The following is a 20,136-nucleotide window of genomic DNA, read 5'->3' as shown; positions in this document are numbered from 1 at the left end:
AATGTGTTTTACTTCCTTTGGTATTCTACAAATTCTTATCAACAAGAGAACACCAGAACAAAACACTACTTTGATCAGACTTCTTTTTTGAATTCATATTCCCCTAATGCTGAGCAGCTGAAGAAAAATTCTTGACAAGGAAAGAAACAAATAGGCAGGCAACCATACAGATCTGCATCAGTGACAGCTTTTTAAACTCAATTTCACTTATTTTGTATAGTCATATGAAGTATTACAGCAACTACAATACCACTAACATGGTATTCTCCAAAGAAAATATTTGCAAAAAAAAGCCTTGGATAAAGGATTTTCATGTTTATTTTGAGGTTTAAGTAGCTAGAAGATGTTTTCTGTTGTGTTGTAGGCAGGTGTTACTCCATTTGATCAATTTCACGCAAGGCTTTTATTTTTATGGATAAAGGCACCTCCACACACTCTTTCATGCCAACCTCATCATTTATAATAAAACTCCTTGAGATGACTGCAGTCAAACTCTCCTCATAAAAGCTTTCAGAAGTTTGTAAACAAATATCTCTTTTCCTGAAATGTATATAAGAAAGTAAACAATTATTACTCAAGTACTAAGGAGAAAAGCTTGCTCTACCACTTCATCGTTTACTGGCCTCTGCAAAGCACAACCAATTTTCTCAACTCATCCCACTCCTGACATCTTATATGCAAATTAATGTGCAATTTAATGTGGGACTTGGCTAATGACAAGGACCATGTGCTTTTCCACGTGGACATGCTAAAAGAACTTATCTCTGGGAGCATCACCAGCACAGTATATTTCAGTACAACTCAATTCTTACTCCTGTACAATAGCTTTTACTGACATTTATTAGTACTCTGGTATCTGATGCATAAATCACAACTCTGGTACCAGAACATGATTCTGCCAGCTAATTTACAGTCCCGTAACAGAACGGAATCAGTAGTAGATGACTACTTGTCAACAAGTAACTAGCGCACTAATAGATGACATTTTCTTTTTAGAGACTTACCAAATTTTATTCAGACTGTCTGAAATGTAAACCTTGGTCTATTCCATATTTTACACTACAAAACATACATAACTTCTTACTCTGCTGCTGCCTTTTGTTTATTCTTTTTTTTTTCTGCTATGACTTGGATTTGTGCACTGAAAAACCTCCACCAACGTACTACTTTCATATTCTAGCAACACTCATCATTAACAGTAATAAACATAATGCAGCACAGTGAATACAGGAGATAAGAAATAAAAAACAAGATTGAAGGGAAGAGAGTTAATTTAGTCCTCAAGCGAAGTAAAGTGGCCTACAGCTGATCCGCTTCTCTCATGGAAAGTAAACAGTGAATATGGTGCAGTTTTAAAAAATTTTCAGTTTCCAAGCTAAAACAAGCCACACAGATCATCACACGTATAAAACATTTTCAGAACAGCATAAATGTATTATTTAACTCTTTACGTTTCCAGATAAGATTTGGTACTGGCTTACGCCTTCGGCAAAGTTACTTTTAACAGTGCCAACATACCGATTCGGCCACTTCAACGTTTCGCACGGCAGGGTCAGGGGCCACCTCTGGCCAGTCAGACAGCTCCAGGTAGCCAGTGGCTTGGCTGTTCAGTGTGTGAGACAAGGTACCAAGCTGGAAATGATCCCGATCTATTAAAAAAATGGGGGAGTGGAAAATATACAAACAACATGAGCTCTACCACAAAGAGCAATCTTAATCAGGGCTAAAGGTAATTGCTATTATATTACCTCAAATGTCATGGAATAAATATAAACTAGGAAGCTCTTCATAGGTCAAAAAACTGATTTCAGTCCATAGATTACAATAATCTCCCCCATAATGGTCAATAAAAAAGCTAATCAGTCAGTGTGTTTAGAGGTGTTGCTCTGAAATGTAGCTTCTCTAAAAATTACTTTACTGTGAATATTAAGAATGACAGCACAGTTAAACAATCCATATACATGTCTTGGCACAAACACATCCAGAATCTTAATAGTTTTTCTTCAAAATGGAGCTCCTTTTAGAGCTTTACAACATATATAAGTATGAACATTAAAATTGCAAATCATCGCAGTAACAGAGCATTTTTAATTCAGACAACCTAATAACCTTATCATTTGAGCAGACAATGACTCTTACTTCCTAATAGACGAAAAATGCACTGGGAAAACTATCACTTTGGAGGAAAACAATAAAAAAGCTAATCTACAGAGATTCAATTTATTTCAGATTCATAATAGGTTTACAGTGCATTAACAGCCTTCTATTAACGTCTAGATAAAAGACTAAAGACATTTTCCTAAATGGAGGAATATTTTTTCCTCAAAATACACACTTTCTGATATTAAGCCAAATTTAAAATCCACACAAACAGTTTTGCCAGGGTTTGTCATCGGGCAAATGTAATGTGTGTACAACATGTAAACCTTGTTTGTTGAAAAGCAAGTAAGCAGAGTGAGTATCCTTGCATATTAATCACTTGTGTTCGCTAAGTGACGCAATTTGTGAGCATATTTGAAATAGAATAGGCTGTCACATTCCTTTACACAATGAACATTTACCAAATGATTTTGGCAGTAGTACCTTTAAAGGGAGACTCGAGCAATGGAGCAGGTTTCTGTGCCAGAAATATTTTTTTGGCATATTTGCTTAAAGCTCCACTCTTCTCATTCGGAACAATAAGCTGCCTAATAAATCTTGTACGGTCTCTGATGTCGTAGCTTTGATCATACTTGCCGAGATTTAATACATACTGGGTAAGCAATTTTGTCTGTGGAAAAAAACAGGACAAGAACAGAATACAAGTTATTTATGATTATTGATAACTCTGGATAAACATATTTAAAGAGGTAATAAAAATGAATGGTTATGTCAAACAAATGTTGTTCCACAGGGAATATGCATTTCTAAAGCTGCAAATGGAATTCTGAAGCCAAAGCACATGTCCTCTTCTGTATTGGGGAGGTGAATGCTGAGTACTGAGAAGCAGCCATGTGCTAGATTATTAAACTGCTGAAGTGGAAAGAAAGGCATCATTAAAAAAATAATCATATATGGCAAACCCGCTGAAGGATCTACGTGAGGATAATGAATGTGGAAATACAACTAAAAACATGGCACTCAAAACTTAATCGGAAAAATATGCAGGACATCAAAACATCAGAGGGTATTAGGGGGCTGGCAAACTGCTTCTGCTGAGGTGTGTTTTATGAAGAGATACAGTCCCTGGCATAAGCAGTGTCTGCACTCTGACTGCACTCAGTTACTTTATCCTGAATTATGACCCATTAAAGCAGACACATGAATCACTGAACTGGATTACTGCAAATTATTTGCAGTGCATTTAGCTGTTACTTTTTCATAAAAGCAAGCTGCTGATGCCCTCTAAAAACCAGGATAAAAGACTTCTTCCATTTTTTTTCTCAAAGCTTAAAGCCTCCAGTAATATCGGTCATTTATTTATTTATGTTAGAGAACAACTTGTATTATCATGCTTTTTACCGGATAATAGGATTTCCTAATTTGATGTCTGAGAATATTAACATGTATTAAATAATTTTAATAATACAGATAAATTTTAAACACACATACATGCATAGAAAGGCTCTCCCCACACCTCAGAAATACTGTAGGTTAAGCATAGCAATAACGGTGAACAGAACTGCATTGATCAAATGCATCTGAAAGAATTATGCAACTTTGTTCATACAGAAGGAAACAGTGAAAAGAGCAAAAATAATTTACCATCACAACAAAGTTAATTTTTAGTGTACCAACTAACAGTAGATGGATAACATAAGGTTAAGACATTGACAAGAGGTATTTATTTTCTTTATGCAAAGAAACTAGCTTGCATATATATCTTGTTTATCAGGTGATTGTTACAAGAGTAGCATTTTTAATTGCATGAGGGGAGGAATATGCAAAAAAAGCATTAAATTTTGTAATGTACAATCTGTTAGGAAAAAATCCTTGTTGAGAATTCAAGTAAGAGTTGTCTATATCTCTACAAAGACTTTTTGAGCACACTAATCAATTCCTATAAGCGACATTCACATTAACCAAAACTTTTTTTTTTTTTTATTTTAAACATAAATATAGGTTGCTCCAAAAGTAATGCCTCCTCTATGTCCATGGAAACTACAACAGATATTAAGAGCACAACAGCACTATGTAATGGAACAAATTCTCTGCTACAAAACACTTTTTTTTTTAAACAGAGTCCCCATCATTAGTTATGCATTTACAGCAGCAATGAACAATGTAACAACATGCACCACTGCTGAAACACACCACCCACCGCCTTACTATGCCCACATCCACTGCTCAGTTTCCATAAATATTCAGGAGGTGCCAACGAATGCCAATAGGTGCCATTATTTCCTCATGGAGGAATTCAATGACACACCTCTGCTCCATACACACTTCTATGTCATGTGCCACTTTTGTCAGACGTCACTCTGCTGCCAATTGTCATATGGCAAGAAAATGTAATGGACTATTGGTGGGAAAGTTTAACCTCTACTGTCATGCCACCAACATCTGCCTCTGACGTTATGGGTCAAAATAATAAAATAGGAGGCATTATTTTTGGAGCAGCCCTCATACAATGTGATATTGAAAGATGACATTTTCTTTAATGGGATCATCTCTGTGATCCTGTCTTTCTTCCTCTCCACTAAAATGCCTCTTCCATATTTTTCTATACAAATACATGTGGTCAAATGCTCCACAGCTGCGAGAATTATCCCTCCAGGTATCATAAATAGCTTTAATGAAAACAGCAAAAGAACACCAAATTTTTGTTATGGCAGTGCAACCTAACAAGTCAGAGAAGCTTTTCTACATGGAGAAAGCTAATAGAAACAATTAATTTTAATTAAAAACAAAAAATAAACTAATGAACGCTCCTCAGTTTTGCCAACAAAGGAATATCTGTGAGGAAAACTGTTTCAGCAAGCAAGTTAATCTTCTGAAGTGTGACAGAATCTGCACATATCTGCCTTAATACTTCAATACAAAACAAAGCACTATGGCATAAATATTCTATACATTTATTACCATATGCCCACCTCTTCTTATCTGTACAGGCTTGTTATGTATAAACATAATATCACTTATTTTATCTCTACACTGTTAGCATAGACTACTATTGTTTGTAAATTTTGGTTTGGCCAGTGTGAAGGTATAGAACAGATCATCCTTCAGCAGTGCTTCTAGAACTTTCCAATGGCAGTGCTTCTGTTTAAGAATCTAATGGATGTTCTAGACTAGCAGCAATTAGCTGTTTGGCTCTCCTTGAAAAATATTTTAATGCAAATATCACCAGTGGCTTAGCCTCTACAGTGGGAGAGAAACAGCAATATACCAACTCTTTGTTGTCATTACCTCACAGTAACCTGACTTCTTTGATACGTACGATAAGGATGTTATCCTAAATCACATTCACAAATTATCCATTTACAATTACTTGGGCCCCTATCCACTGTGACACCTATCATGTTACACAACAGAAACACCTCTAAATATCATTTATTCTTCCTGTTACATGCAAGGAATATCTCAAGCAATTAGATGCCGTGTTTTTCTGCATAACTTGTTTCCGTCATATGAACTTCACTTATACAGCTATATGCTACATTCACAAAGATTTTTACACTCCTAATTGAATCTTATTATACATTTATTCAGATAGCACTGAACCTGGAGGTCTTAAATGATAAACAGCTGTTGTAAACTCATCACACAATTAAAAAAATAGACCTGGAAATACTTATTAAAAAACACTGAATTTTTAAAGTATTACTACAAATGTGCTGCACTAGGTGTCATATGTCTAAGGAAATTAACAGGAAATCAAAGATGATATTCTAAGGATAGTGAAAACACAAAGTCAGATTCCCTCCAGAACTCGGTGCTTTTCTTGACACAAGGCTGAACAAACAAATTTTACCAGCTTATTTTTCTTCCTGTTTGCATGGCTCTGCTACATGGTGGTGTCTACTACTGTGACACTACTTTTCAACAAAGGGACATTGCATCTTTGAGATTACCTCAACTCCACTGGGTTTGTAGGAATTGAACAAAGAATTAAAAAATATTATGTAATGGAGTAGGATACAGGAGAAAATACTGACAAGGGGAGAGAGGGACAGAAAGACAACCGAGCAGCCAAGTGTACAGGCTTTGCCTGAGAGCTCAGAAATTACGCTGAAGAATGTCTGGATGTTTTAGGAACTGAAATCACTCCTGAAAGAAATGTTTTAACAAGCGAGTTGAGAAGAGTCTTATGCACATAAAGGAGAAGTGCTGCTGGCTCCTAAAGGCAAAAACACCTATTCTAGTTTGGAAGGAGTGAATTTATTGAATTTATTGAATTTATTGAATTTATTGAATTTAGTGAATTTTGCACTAAAATATCTGGATGATTCAAGAAGAAAGCTTATTACTACACAAGTTAAAAGAGGAAAATACCCTTCCATGACACTCATCATTTAGCAGGCATCTCAGGAGACAGATTCATCCACTCTATAATCAGCATCATATTTGAATCAATTAGCATGTCTCATGTATAATATGTTTAAAAATGTATTAAGGCCACATGAATTTGGAAAAAGAATACCACAGAAATCACCATTTCCTACATATTTTTAGCCATTTGGAAAAATCAGTAAATACTACCAATGGCCCAGTAAGAGACAATTAAGATAATCAAACCAATCTTTTCTTAGCTCAGTCAGCACTTTCATTAAGAAGAGCACTGACAGGAAGAAGTCACCTTTTGTTACTCACCCATTTTAGACTGTCTGAGTAAAGGACAAGCATTCATTCTTATTTGAATGCCAGGAGAGACAGTTCATCTCCCACATGCCCTACAGAATAAAGTCTCAGATGGATCAAGTCTGCAGCTAGATATAGCTATCAAGGAACACATCGCAGTTGTGGAGGTGCAAGATCCTGTGCTGCTGTAAAGCAAAAAGGTCTAGGAGTCCAGTCTATATATCTCAAATAATATATTCATTATATATTCGGAAAATATTCCACAAACTTTTATAATTAAATTAGAATTACAGTGAAAAATTAGTGTCAAGATGCCATATTCCACAGTCAGAGAGTGACGAAGTTCACAGTATTGTCATTGAGATGAATTAAACAGTAGGCCCCTCTCACAGCTGTAGATACCTAAGTTCATCCTTCTGTATTATCTGACATTTTTAGGTTATCTTTAGCACCAGAGATAATCAAAACCCACTCTCTCACATAGAAAAGCAACATAATAAGAAGCAGAAAGAAAAGAAAAAGCAGTTACTATCTGTAAGATAAGCCCCAATGGGAAAGGCACTGAGGCCTCTTTCTGGTGTTGCCTTTTAAACATCCTGAACAAAAACGAGAAGCTTTTTGCTCACAGTGACAGCAGTCCCCAGAAAATTCTGCTTTTTGATCCAGAAAACATCAAATCACAGCTGGAAAATTTCCAATTTTATGTTAGCTATACAATCTATAAATACTTTCTACTTACCTGAATGAAAAAAAAAATAAAATAATAATCCACAAATATTCTTGATCAAGAAAGGGACAAAAATGAAAAAAGAGTAATTCAATTTCATCAATACATTTGTATTTATGATACAGCCCACACTCAAGGGCTGCTGGTTAGGTTTAGGTTGAGTTCTAAAAACACTAATAATAATGTGAACTGGTTTCAGCTGTTCATTGAAAAGAAATCAACTGGACTATACAGATGGCAGAAAAAAACTACTGTGACTGTAAATATATTCTCTTGTGTATTTAAGCCTTACCTGCTTTGAGTTCGTTAAATAGAGTTTTGCTCCCAAATTTAAGATCTGCAACTTTACAAGGTCATCTTCATTTGTGAAGCTCTTGGCTGTCTTTCTCAGAACATCAGGTGCAATCTTCGGAACTCGTTCACAGTACTCCCCAATGAGCCACAAGATACTGGCTCTTGCTACTGGAACCTGAGAAAACATCACACACTATAAAGTAACACATACACAAGGAAAACCTGCACTGTGTTCAGTAACAAGTTAAACAAAATACTGCCTAAACGTAATTGTCACAAAAGAAACACAAACTCAAATTACAACTCATTCAACACACTCACTGTGGTAGACTGAGTGTACATACATAGACATGCAGATTCTGTCCCAGAGTACACTAGCTGACAAGACAAACACATCAGGAGTGTGAACAGAGGCACACAGAAGTGATGTGTCCATGATCACAGTACGAGCCAATGGCAACTAGGAAGAAAATCTAAGTATTTCAGGTTCAGCTGGGAGTGTTTGCCATCAGATTATTCTAAAGACCATGCTGAAACACAAAAATGCTTTTTGTGCCTATACTCATATAGAAATGGTTTTCAGTAAACAGAGCTTCCTCAGCTCCTATCCATCAACTTTAAAAGCATGGGAATTTAAGACTATTGTTATTTTTCCCCTATACTTATTTAAAATCATATGACAGCAAGATTCATATTTGTTCAAAACATGTCCAGTGAGAGCTCAGCACCAAATTCTGAAGAGAGAGGAATTCAAAGTTGGTCTTTTCAACTTTGGAACAGGATCTGCCTCGTTAAGCAAAAACACTCAGACCAGAAACTTCACACGGGTCTTTTACTTTTGGAACTACCTGACTGTATTTCACAGGTGTTAGAAGGCACAGTGATACATGCAGAGAATTTTCAAAGGTTGGGAAATTCATCTAGGAAAAGGCGTGTCTTGAGAGCACCACAGTTAGCAGAAGCACTACAAGTTTTACATAGAACCTCTATCAAAACACTTTAAAAAACCGCAACTGTTCTATCCTGTAAAATGACAGACTTCAGATAAAAATGCCAAGGGAAAGCTTCCAATTGCAACTGCGATTTCAGCTAATTTTTTCCAGTTTCTTTTTCAAAGTAAATAATGTGTCTAACACATTCCATGAATCTGCACTACACAGTGTTCTTTTTGAGTAAGCTTATACTCAAGCCAGTTTGAATTCCGCCTTAGGAGAACCAGAGAGAACAAGTTAGAGAAGTGCAGTTCTTAAAACACTAATTCTTACTGTATTGATGTTTTAATTACTTTTTCGGCACCTGTCCATAATTTATTTACATGTCAGAATTACAATGGGAACCAACTGTTAGTTATTCTACTCTGTATGCATTTAAATTCGGAAATTCTGCTTTTCAGTCACATTCATAAGTTAACAAGTGTAAGCAAATTACCAAGGTTCACTTTCCAAACTGCAGTCCACAGTCCCCAATAAATGGTCCAGTAAACTATATTTATATATATAAAGCTAATTACGTTCACAAGAAACTTTAGTGATTAACCACCTTCTAGTATTCCAGAAAGTTTGAGATCAGCTCTAAATAAAATCAGTCCCAAATACCTGACTCTATCCTGCACACTGTTGCAAACACATGAGCCAACACAAATTCAAACACATGACTGCTTCTACTGAAAGAAGGAGCAATAAGATCATGGAAGGACATAACTAAGGAGTGAAATAACAACAAAATATCCCTCAAGATAAACATCAGACGTAAACTCTGAAAAATGCTTGAGGCAGAGATAATGTAACTGCAAAATAACGTATCAAGTGCACTAAAACACACTTACGTGATATACATAGATATACAATTGAGACATTTTTATCAATTGATTAAAAAATAAAAGGCCTTGGAACCTATGGTATGGGAGACAGGAACAATACACTGAACAACTGCTAAATACAAGAACTTCAAATGCAGTCAGAAAATGTTCACCTGCAGTACAGTAAGACCGATGTCATTACTGTACACTGATTTCAGAAGGGAAAGAGGTTATTTCTAATGTTCCAAAGGTTACACCACATTAAGACCTCACTCCCGATCTATTACTTTAAATTGGGCTAAAGAATAGTAATTGAGTGGTACATTAAATTTTCCAGTATTGGAGCAGTTCAAGTTGCCGGCTGTACAGACAGAATACCTCCAAATAAGAATATATGGGCAACTTCAGATTTCAGTTATGCTAGATTTATTTTTCTTAAATATTTCATTATAGACTTGTTACAAAGTTGGAATTCTACAAGAGAACACCAACTACCCCACTTTAGGCAGCAGCCCATCAGAAACATCTCTTTTCTTATACCTGCCTTTTCATAAAGCAAAACCAGCTCACATAGCAGACTACTTTCAAAAACTATTTATTACGAAAACACAAACACTGGAAATGTACTTTTCCAAGTCAAATCCAGGACTGCAACTTAAAAACACAATGAAATATTTCAGTGTGTACTGTTTGATGCCTTAGGGGCTGTTTGTGTTTTTTCTTTTTTTTTTCTAATAAACTACTTTGTAAAATGTAAATCTTACAAACTAGTCTTAGAATATCAAACAAACAAACTAAACACAGCTTAACTTGAAAAACATCACCAAAGGAAACCACATGGAATATCTTGTGAGACTGAGCATTTTAACCAGCCCACTATATAAATACACTATATATTAAACACAATTTTGTGCAATGAGAATCGATATCAATTAGAGACTTTTTGAATCGAACCCTAAGTGGAAACCATTTTAATGAAAAGTATATGTGGAACTGATGAACCCAACGTTTCCGTGTCACTGGATTCATTCAGGGTCAAAATCACACAATATTTTCAGACTTCTTTTTCCCTGCTTAAGACTGCCTGTCTTCAAACATGTAATATCAAGTGCATGATCCTGAAGCCATTGTTTCCAGAGTTCAAAACAGCAAACAAGAAATGAAGCCACTTCTAGACCTTCATTGCCTTTTCCAGTTTAGTATAAGTAGGGACCTTGAAGCAACAAAAAATGCTGGAAATAATACTTTCATTATTCAGCCCTGCTCCGTATTGTTCTCAAAAGCAAACATGATGGCAAATCACTTTGCCTTATGTTTTATTCTATACGCCCTGAGCAAGTCGTTAAGTGCACTTCTGAAGCTGTAGTACAAAAAAGCAGTTTCTACAGCCATTTTAACCCATTATCTGTCTGGAAGAAAACAAATAGATAGTTGTTTGTTGTTTTTTGTTGTTGTTGTTGTTGTTTTTAAGTGTATATATATATATTGTTTAAAAAAAAACAACAAAAAGCACAACATCAAGACAAGAAACCATCCATGCTAATTCCCTTCAAAGTAAGATTCTAGGTACTTACAGCAATTAGAGAAAAACATCTACAAAGGTTTTACAGATCACTCTAAACAGCACATTTCATAAAGCTCTTGTTATTCAGTTCTTACTACAAAATATATGAGGCTAAATCACAACTTAAAATCACCAGTGCTGGTTATGTACAGTTGCCAGAAAACAAGTTGATATTCAAACAGATAGCAAGTGGAATTAGAAATAGGGTTAATTTTGATCTGGCAATGTCAGTAGAAAGAAAAGATACAAAAGAAAGCATCTCCTGTGCTTACCTGGTTCAGTTAGTCTAACCAAACTATGTTAAAAATTAACTCAGGTTAAAACTGCCCGTATTTGCTCTTAGACAAATTCCGAATCATGCACATTTCAAAAGGAAACTATTTTCTAAACATCATGGTTATGTGATAGAGGAATATTCTATAATCTTTTGAAATAGCCCCTCAACAACATCTTTGTAAATCTCACTCATTTATGAGGCCGGGAGGTATTTCCCTGAGTAAAAAAGGGACTAGAAAATATAAAATACAGAAGAACAGTTACAACCATCAGATGTTCACCAAGGCCCTATCAGTGAAGACAAGTGCTCAACACATCTGCAAGTTAGTGAGAAGAGTAGCTAGAAAGCTGACAAATCTGCTGACAGTAAATTATTCAAGGTAACATAAACTAAAACGGAGCCTGAAGAGTTGTGGGTGAGTCATTAGTGGTACTTAAGAATTGGGCAGGGTTTACACAGGCAGCGTTGGTACATTAATATTAGAACTTTAGAAAAAAAAATCCTACAAAATGCTGGTAAGAGTCCAAACTTTTTCTAGTGAAGAGTATCTTTGGTTTACAAACAAGTCTATAGCTCTTTGGAAATACTAACTCAGTGCTCAGTAGAAATCATAAGGCAGAAAACACTGTGGAAGCAAGATAAAAAAATATAAACAATATATTTATGTCACTGTATTAAATTTCTTTATACTCTGATTACTGTGGGCAACTTCTGGCTACCTCACTTCAAAAACCATAGGAATCAGAAAAGAGAAACAGAAGAAGAAAATGCTTGTCAAAAGATACAAAATACAAAGCGAGGTTACTTAAAGTTTTTGGATTACTGAACATGACAACACGGACAGCAAACAGACCTTTGCCTGGGCATACCTGAGGCACAAGTCTAAAGTAAAAGTGATATCATTAAAAATGATAATAATAAATAAAAATAATTAAAAAAGAAAAATAAGCATTCTTTTTAACATATAAGAAATGTCCAGCTTCTGAAGATCTTAGACAAGAATGATTAAATTGCAGGTTGGAGAACCTGAACAAAACATCGATATGGAAAATTTTTAGGCACTTTGCCACTGAAAATGAAAGTGAAATTGATAGTAACAATAACACAATAAATTCATGCACCAGCCCCAAATGTAACTTCATTCAGTTTCCACCAAATTTGTTTATTTTAGTGACTAAGTTTTCGCCATTTACCTACATTTACATGGTAGAAAAATCAAGTTCATTTTTACCTTACATGTTTGTCTTTAACTGCTTATAGATATGTTCATTCTTTCTGCCGTTTCAAAGTATTACACTGGCATTAAACTCTAAGCAGCACCAACGAATTTCTTTGCTCACAGTCCCCTACCCACTAGCTACTTTCAAGCACACCTAAGATTATATTTGATTACATCTCCTTCGTTGAAATAAAAAGAGTCCTTTTGAGATGGCGGTATGCTTTTGCATAAGGAAGTAATGTCAGCCTCTTACATTCAAATTTAAAAACACACTCATAAAAACTTTCCCAAGAGAAAAAGACAGAAAAAATATTACTTAACCAACTAGAGAGCTGGTCAAACACAAACCACATGAAATCTAACAAAAGAAAGTGCTATAGTCTACATCTGAGATATGGCAGCCCTGAGTATCTCATCTCTCGACTCAGGACGTGAGGCTGGAAAGCAGCCCAGCTGAAATGGATTTGGGCATCTTGGTCAACAGCAAATGAACAGCAACACATCCCAGCAGCCAAAAGGGCCATCTATACCCAGCACTGCCAGTGGGCAAGGGGAGGGGTTCTTTCATTCATTCATTTAGAAATTATTTACTGTTCAATCATCAATAAACATGTAATTATATGAAACAGAACTGTCTCATTTTTGGCATCTATAGAAAAATAATAATTGAGAGATCAAATTTTGATGTCCTTGGGATATGATGCAGTAGGCAGTTAATGATATTCAGTCCTACATTGTAATTTAGAATAGAACAATGAATGTTTTATCAATAACTGGGACTGCAAGGAGTGTCTGACTAGTAAATACCAATATACCTTAACTTCAATTTAGTCAAAGGATAGGTAATAGTAACACAGATGTTACTGCTAAGTGCCAGAGAATCTCAAACACAGAAAAGATAGGAGTGTGACTTAAATAAGCAGTTCATTGCTTACTCAGCAGTGCATTTGTGCCTTGGAAAGTTTAGGGGATTTGGTAGTGTCCTGGCTCCATAATAGCTGGTATGGGGCTGTGTTTTGAATTTAGGGTGAAAACAATACAGGCAGCAATGGTAGAAGTAACCACAGAAGTGTTAGAAATGTGTTCTATGCCACCACATGAAACTACTACGGGCCTTCAAAAGCAAATCTTAGGGCAACATGACATTCCTGAAAGAATTCAGCAATCATGGGGACTCATTTCCAAAAACAAAATTTTAAACACCAGGCCCAAAAGGTGTAGCTTTGAGTATGTAAATCACATCCTCTACCATGCACCAGCATGCAGGAAAATCAAACAGCTATACTGAGAGCAAAGTCTTCTGGGATCTCACAACATTCTGATACACATTTAGGAAAGGCTATCTTGTTAGTCAACAGTAGGGGGTCTTCCATGGGAGGTAACCCTGTCCAGTTAAAACTGGAAAAGGGAAGAAAGCTCCTGGAATGCACATAAAAGTGCTCTGGGAAAGAAAGTCTGGGTTATTCCTGATTTAGGTGAAGGCATACTTGTCCAGTGCACTGTTTTTGTTCAAGGAACTGGGTGTACTTGGTGGGTAATGTGGAAATACAACATGGACCATATGAGAATAGTGATGACACTGCGGTAGAACCAGTTCTTAGCTACACTGAGTTCTCAACCAGTTCTCAATGCAGTCATCACTATTAGCCATGCATTTTCACTGGTGATAAACATGCATGCTGTGTGTGTAAAAATCTCCACCAACAGCGGTTACTCACTACTGTTTTGTTGCTATCACATAGCAACAAAATGTAATGCAATACTGTCAGAAAGACACAACCTCTACTGCCCTTCAACCAACATTTTGGAGCATCCCTCACAAATAATGCCATATGTCATTGCTATTATAGTTACTTCATGCCATATCAAAGGTATTACAGTAAGTCACAAAGATTAATGAGGAATGCACAACAAAGTGCATAACTGATGGAATGGGAAAGGTACAGTTTTGACTGGAACCAGAGCTGGCTTCAGCATGCAACAGTTCAACACCACACACCATCTCTCCAGCCCTGAAGGTCTAATGTGACTGATGTAGCCCAAAGTTATGGACTAGAAGAACCCAATGGACTTTTAAGAAGGATGGTCTGTAGACAAAGGGAATGACACCTGTCTGTATATATCTAAGATTAAGAGGGTGATGATAATTAATTAGAAAATCTGGGACCTAAGCATGATGTAAATTATATAGAATAAGGGGTGGATATTGTTCTGCTTTGAGCTGAGACAAAGTTAGTTTTCTTCATGGTAGCTGGTATGGTGCTGTGGTTTGGATTTGTGAAGGAAATATTGCTGTAACATACTAAAATCAGTATTTTACTTGTTGCTGAGCAGCACTTGTACCAAGAACCATTCTGCGTCTCACACAGCCCTGCTACAAAGGATGCTGCAGGAGGACACAACCAGAACAGCAGTTGAACTGACCGCAGGGATACTAAATACCATATGATATCATTCTTAGTAGTAACACTGTGAGGAGTTGGCCAGAGAGGATATCATTGTTCAGGGAATTATTGGGTATTGGTCAACTGGTGGTGAGAAACGATACACTGCAACATTTGTTTGCTTCATTTTTATTTTTCCCTTTATTTCTTATTAAACTGTCCTTGCTTCAGCCCACACATTCTTGCACTTTTCAGTACTCTCTCCTATCACAGCAGAGTGATGGAAGAAGAAGGGAAGAATGTGAATGAACAGCTGTGTGGTGCTTAGCTGCCTGCCAGGTTAAACCACAACAGTGGGTATGCAAAAGGATTGTTAGGACAATAGGCAGAGATCAGTGTTATTTTGCCCTTATTTTCATTTCAACTTACCCATTTGTGCTCTAGAAGCTAAACAGATTTGATCCTGGCTTGAAGGTACTAGCAATTATCAGCATTTCAGTATTTTTTTTTTTTCAAAGAAGCTTCTGAAGTTTCAAACTGATGCCATTTCCTCTTTCTTAAAAATTAGTAAAATAATACTTTGTAAAGTAAAACATTTAAATTATTTCTACTTCTCTTATATATCCACTTCCATTCATAGTCCAAATTCAAAAGGAATGGTCTGATTTTTATCAATCAATAAAGAAAATACCACTCTATCAGGCAGTACACACAAATACTCACTGTAATGTTATCCAAGAGTTTGGCCATATGCTTAATTATTTCACCATGGTGTGCTGGCTGGGTTTGCAGCAGCTTCTTAATGACAACAACGCTTTCAGCAACTACAATTTCTGTTTAAGACAAAACAAATTATTATTTTTAAAACTATTTATGAAGAAGAGAAAGTAATAAATAATGAATTGTAAAAGATGCAATAGGCTTTCAAAATATGTTTTGCAGGACAGAACGCTTGGTAACAAAGATGTAAACCACTCCTCTAAGTAATATGAAGTTTGGCTTCTAGAATCAAGTTGTAACCAGCAAAAAGGACGGAGCCATGTTCTAAATGTAAAAATATCACCCTACCACATATTTTCTCTGAAATTACCTTTTAGTAAAGCTGTTTGTATTTTTTCTTTTGAAATTGACAAACAGAAAGAAAAATATGTTTGTCAAGATGAAATTATGAAAAAGCACTAAACAGAAGAAATCTCCATTTTTAAATTATTATTACTGAGAAAGCAAACTTCTTGATGGGGGAGGGATATTCAAAAGCTCTGAATATGCACCATTACACTATAAACCTTAAATTATAGCTTGCAGCTTCTTGTGTCATCCTGTATTTGACATGGTATCACAGTCACTTGGAGTGGGAGTCACTGGTATGATGACCTCCACCACTGAGCATTTTTATTACTTAACAGAGGAAAAAAATGGTTAAGTAAAGTAAGATTGCAACCAAAAAACTGAGGTGGACATGAAACCATTATTAAAAACACCTGTTGAAAATGTAGAATTGATCATGACGAACTGTAAGTGCAACATAGGAGGTGTCAACCTAGGAACATCTTTAATGTGGAGACCTAATATATATTATGTGATAGTTTATTATTTGTTCTATAATATACATAGAAAACTATGAGATAACTGCTATCATGGAAACATGGTGGGACAAATCACACAGCTGGAACACTTTGATTGAGGGCTACAAGCTTTTTAGAATTGGAAAGGTAGGGCAGGAGGGGTTAGGGAGCTGCCTTCCTATGTTAAGTGGATTGATTGCAAAGCGCTGCCTCTAAAAACAGTCTCAATGAGGTTGAGACCTTATGGGTTAAAATTAGGGACCAGACCAATACAGAACATCAGGTGGTCTGAGTCTACCACAGGCTGCCTGCACTTGCAGGCTCTCATCCTGACGGGTGATTTCAACCAGCTGTGTATCTGCTAGGAAAGCAACATGGTGGGTTACATGCAATCCAGGAGATTTAGGAGCCTGATGTGGATAACCTTCTGTCAAACCTCTGGTTGTTTCAGGAATTAGGGGATGGGATCCTGTGAGAAACTGTCCTTGGGGACAAAGGAACAGAACAGATCTGTCAGCTCTTTAAGTACACTTTTGTGGGAGCACAAGAGCTCTCCATCCCTCAGAACAAGAAATCAAACAGAAGAGGCAGGAAATGGACATGGCTGAGAAAGGACCATGCAGCTAAACTGAGGGAAAAGAAGGAAAAGTGCAAGTGGTGGAAGCAGGGATGGGGGCCTGGGAAGAATACATAGAAGCCAGTTGGACAGGCAGAAATGAGCTCAGGAAAGTTAAGATGCACATAGAACTGAATGTGAGGAGGGATGAGAAAATTAATACGAAGGGGTTCTACAGGTACAATGGGCAGAAGAGAAGCCCAAGGACAGCACAGCTCCTCTCATAAGTGAGAAGGGAGAAACGGCTACAATGGATATGGATAAGGCTGAGGTACTCAAAAAGTTCTTTGCCTCAGTCTTCATCTACAGTAAAACAATTTGCTATCTGCCAGGTTCAAAAGATCTTTCAAAATCTGCATAAATATTTTCTGGATTATTACTTAGAATCAGTCAAGAAGAGTAATCTTGTTGGGACATATCTTTATATACATGCAGATACATGTACAAACATAGATGCGCTACACTTATGTAGAATGTACAGAAATACATGACAAGCTATTTTGAAGAAACTCATATGGCGAGAAGTTATAATAAATAAAAAACAAACGTGTTATTCTTATCTAAGTTCCTTATCAGCGAAAAGAAAAGAAAACAAAACAACAAAGCAAGAAGGTGGGACATAAGGTCCAGAGCAACAGGAAATTAAAGTTACATAGATAAAAAGTATCAAGCAGTACAATGGGGCCCCTTAGAAATTTCTAAACCAAGGTGAAGTAGAAGAGAAGGAGGGCTTGTAGTATATAAATCAAACAAGAAAAAGCTCTGAATGCATCACTGAGTCACACTGGTAGGACTATACCAAAGCACTGTACCTAATACAGGCCTTTTTAAGATTACCAGGAAAAATACGTCCAGTAAATATGAAGAGGAATTAATGCTGCTTGTAAAAGCTCAGAGCAGGTCACACCCCTGTTCTGAGTACAATTCTGATTAATCTACACCATCCCCAAAATCATGCTTCTCCTCCTTCCTAACATTATTATATTTGATTATGTCTGTGCCAACACTATTTCTGATATTTAGCAATAGCTATGTCGACTTCACATTTTACAATAATCTTCTGATTCTCTTATTGACCTTCTTCTGTGTAATATTCCTTGGTAACTAGTAAGAATATACAATATCATCAGGTATTGATTTACAGTGCTACTATATCTCCTATTCGACTTCACCTGATTCTTGCCGTATTCCTTAGTGGCTTGCAACTACATGTTACTATAAAAAAAATAGCAGAAGGCTAAATAATAAAATCAAGCAAAATTTAGGACTGCTTATACTAGAACTATTTAATATATTTTTCCAGCTAAGTATTGATGCACTAAAAATCCATTCCAAGCTTTCAGCACCCTCTACAGGCTAACTGCTTTGATGCAACTGGACACAGAACAGGAAAATTTCTACTATCATCTGACGATCACAACAGTACAGTTTAGTAATGAACAGTATTCTGAGAAAAAAACAAAAAACAAAAACCAAGGAATTAATTTCACTAAAAATAGGAGAACAAATATTCAGTGATTATGGGGGAATTTTAAAGTATTTCACACAAGAAACACCATAGTTGCTATTTTTTCCCAGCCACATGAGTTAAATTTTATACAAGTTTTCATGCATGTTATTACACTGTCTACTCTGAGAGATTCCTGTTAAGAAAAGGTTTCAAGCCATCCACCACTCAGACAGAACATTTCACTTACCATCCCTGCTGGACAGCAGACATACGAGGCCGTTAAGACATGTGTCAGTTACTTCAGTGATGTTTGTTGCACATCTGCCTATTGCCTGAATTGTAGCTGCAGCAAACTGTTTATCTTGGCTTTTCACATAAGTCTAAGAAAATAGGGTTTTCATTAGTTTATACACAAGTTATATCAACAGGAAACTTATGATATTATCCTTATAAGACAAATAGACTATATAATAAATTCAATCTAGAAAGCTACTTTGCACAGGAGGTTTTACTCATTCACTTGTTCACCACCACTTCCAGAAGACATTTTCTTGTCTGCTTTGGCCACTCATGGTCATGGGAAACTCTGATTTCAAGGAAGCTCTGGGCCAGGGGCAATTAGCCAAAAACAGCAATTAGTTTGCTTGCAAGGTTAGAGGAGTTGATGAGCTTTCTCTTCAGATAAGTTTCAGTTCATTTAATCAGAAGCGTCTGTGAAACTGTGAATAACCTACCTACCTACGAATCAGTACATTTCAGAAATAACCAGCCATAGAACTGAAGCAATTAAACTAGATGTCATATTGCAAAAGGAAAGAAGAGCACACGCTTTCACTTGCATCACACACGTTTCAAATGCAGAACGCCTTGCTGATACATACACATGTATTGGAGGTAATACTACTTTAACAGGTGACTTACAGAAACAAGGCTTGGCAATTAATGCAAATGACCAAATAATACTAAAATTAAGGCTCTATTTTCTAGTGATTTAAAGAATCAGGCAAGTCAGTAAAATATGCTTTAAAAAGTTTGGAATGCTTGAGCTCTTCTTGACTTTTTTATTTTGTTTTTTGTTTGTTTGTTTCTTGGGGTTTTCTGTTTTCTTGTGGTTTTCTTTTTTTTTTCTTTTTTTTTTTTTTTTTTTTTTTTTTTTTTGGAAGCTATGAGGTGTGAGAAACAACACACTGAAACTTTTCAAACATAAAAGGTTCCATTACCCATTATGATACAAGACAGTTTAATTTCTATTCCAAGAACACTGTAATGACTTTAACTTGAAAATGTTAAGACTAAGACTCTACTTAAAGCATCCAACAATGGCAATTGGCCAACAGGAGACATTTCTTTTCCAAAGAACACACTTTTGCACAAACCTGAAATTCTCGAAGCAGAGTTGATATGTTGGCTTCGTTTGCTAAATTTGTCATGATTTCGAGCTAAGAGAAAAGAATATACATTA

The 20,136-nt window shown here is 36.1% G+C and overlaps 1 protein-coding gene across 3 annotated transcripts in view; it reads right to left on the bottom strand.

Moving 5' to 3' along the window:
* Nucleotides 1-20,136, bottom strand: part of AP3B1 (adaptor related protein complex 3 subunit beta 1) — a 146,338-nt gene that overhangs the window by 62,918 nt on the left and 63,284 nt on the right. For all 3 annotated transcript variants that reach the window (XR_011905958.1, XM_072359002.1, XM_072359001.1), the window contains exons 12-17: nt 20,051-20,113; nt 18,922-19,054; nt 15,767-15,876; nt 7,800-7,976; nt 2,584-2,770; nt 1,519-1,649 (exon numbers count right to left, since the gene is read on the bottom strand). Coding sequence is in view for 2 of the 3 variants with exons in the window: in XM_072359002.1 (XP_072215103.1) it covers nt 1,519-1,649; nt 2,584-2,770; nt 7,800-7,976; nt 15,767-15,876; nt 18,922-19,054; nt 20,051-20,113 (801 nt within the window). In the remaining variant the exon portion in view is untranslated. The remainder of the gene's footprint in view (nt 1-1,518; nt 1,650-2,583; nt 2,771-7,799; nt 7,977-15,766; nt 15,877-18,921; nt 19,055-20,050; nt 20,114-20,136) is intronic.

This window comes from Excalfactoria chinensis, chromosome Z (genome assembly GCF_039878825.1).
Source record: "Excalfactoria chinensis isolate bCotChi1 chromosome Z, bCotChi1.hap2, whole genome shotgun sequence".
In the NCBI taxonomy this organism is placed as follows: Eukaryota; Metazoa; Chordata; class Aves; order Galliformes; family Phasianidae; genus Excalfactoria; species Excalfactoria chinensis.
This window is presented reverse-complemented; position numbering and strand designations above follow the sequence as displayed.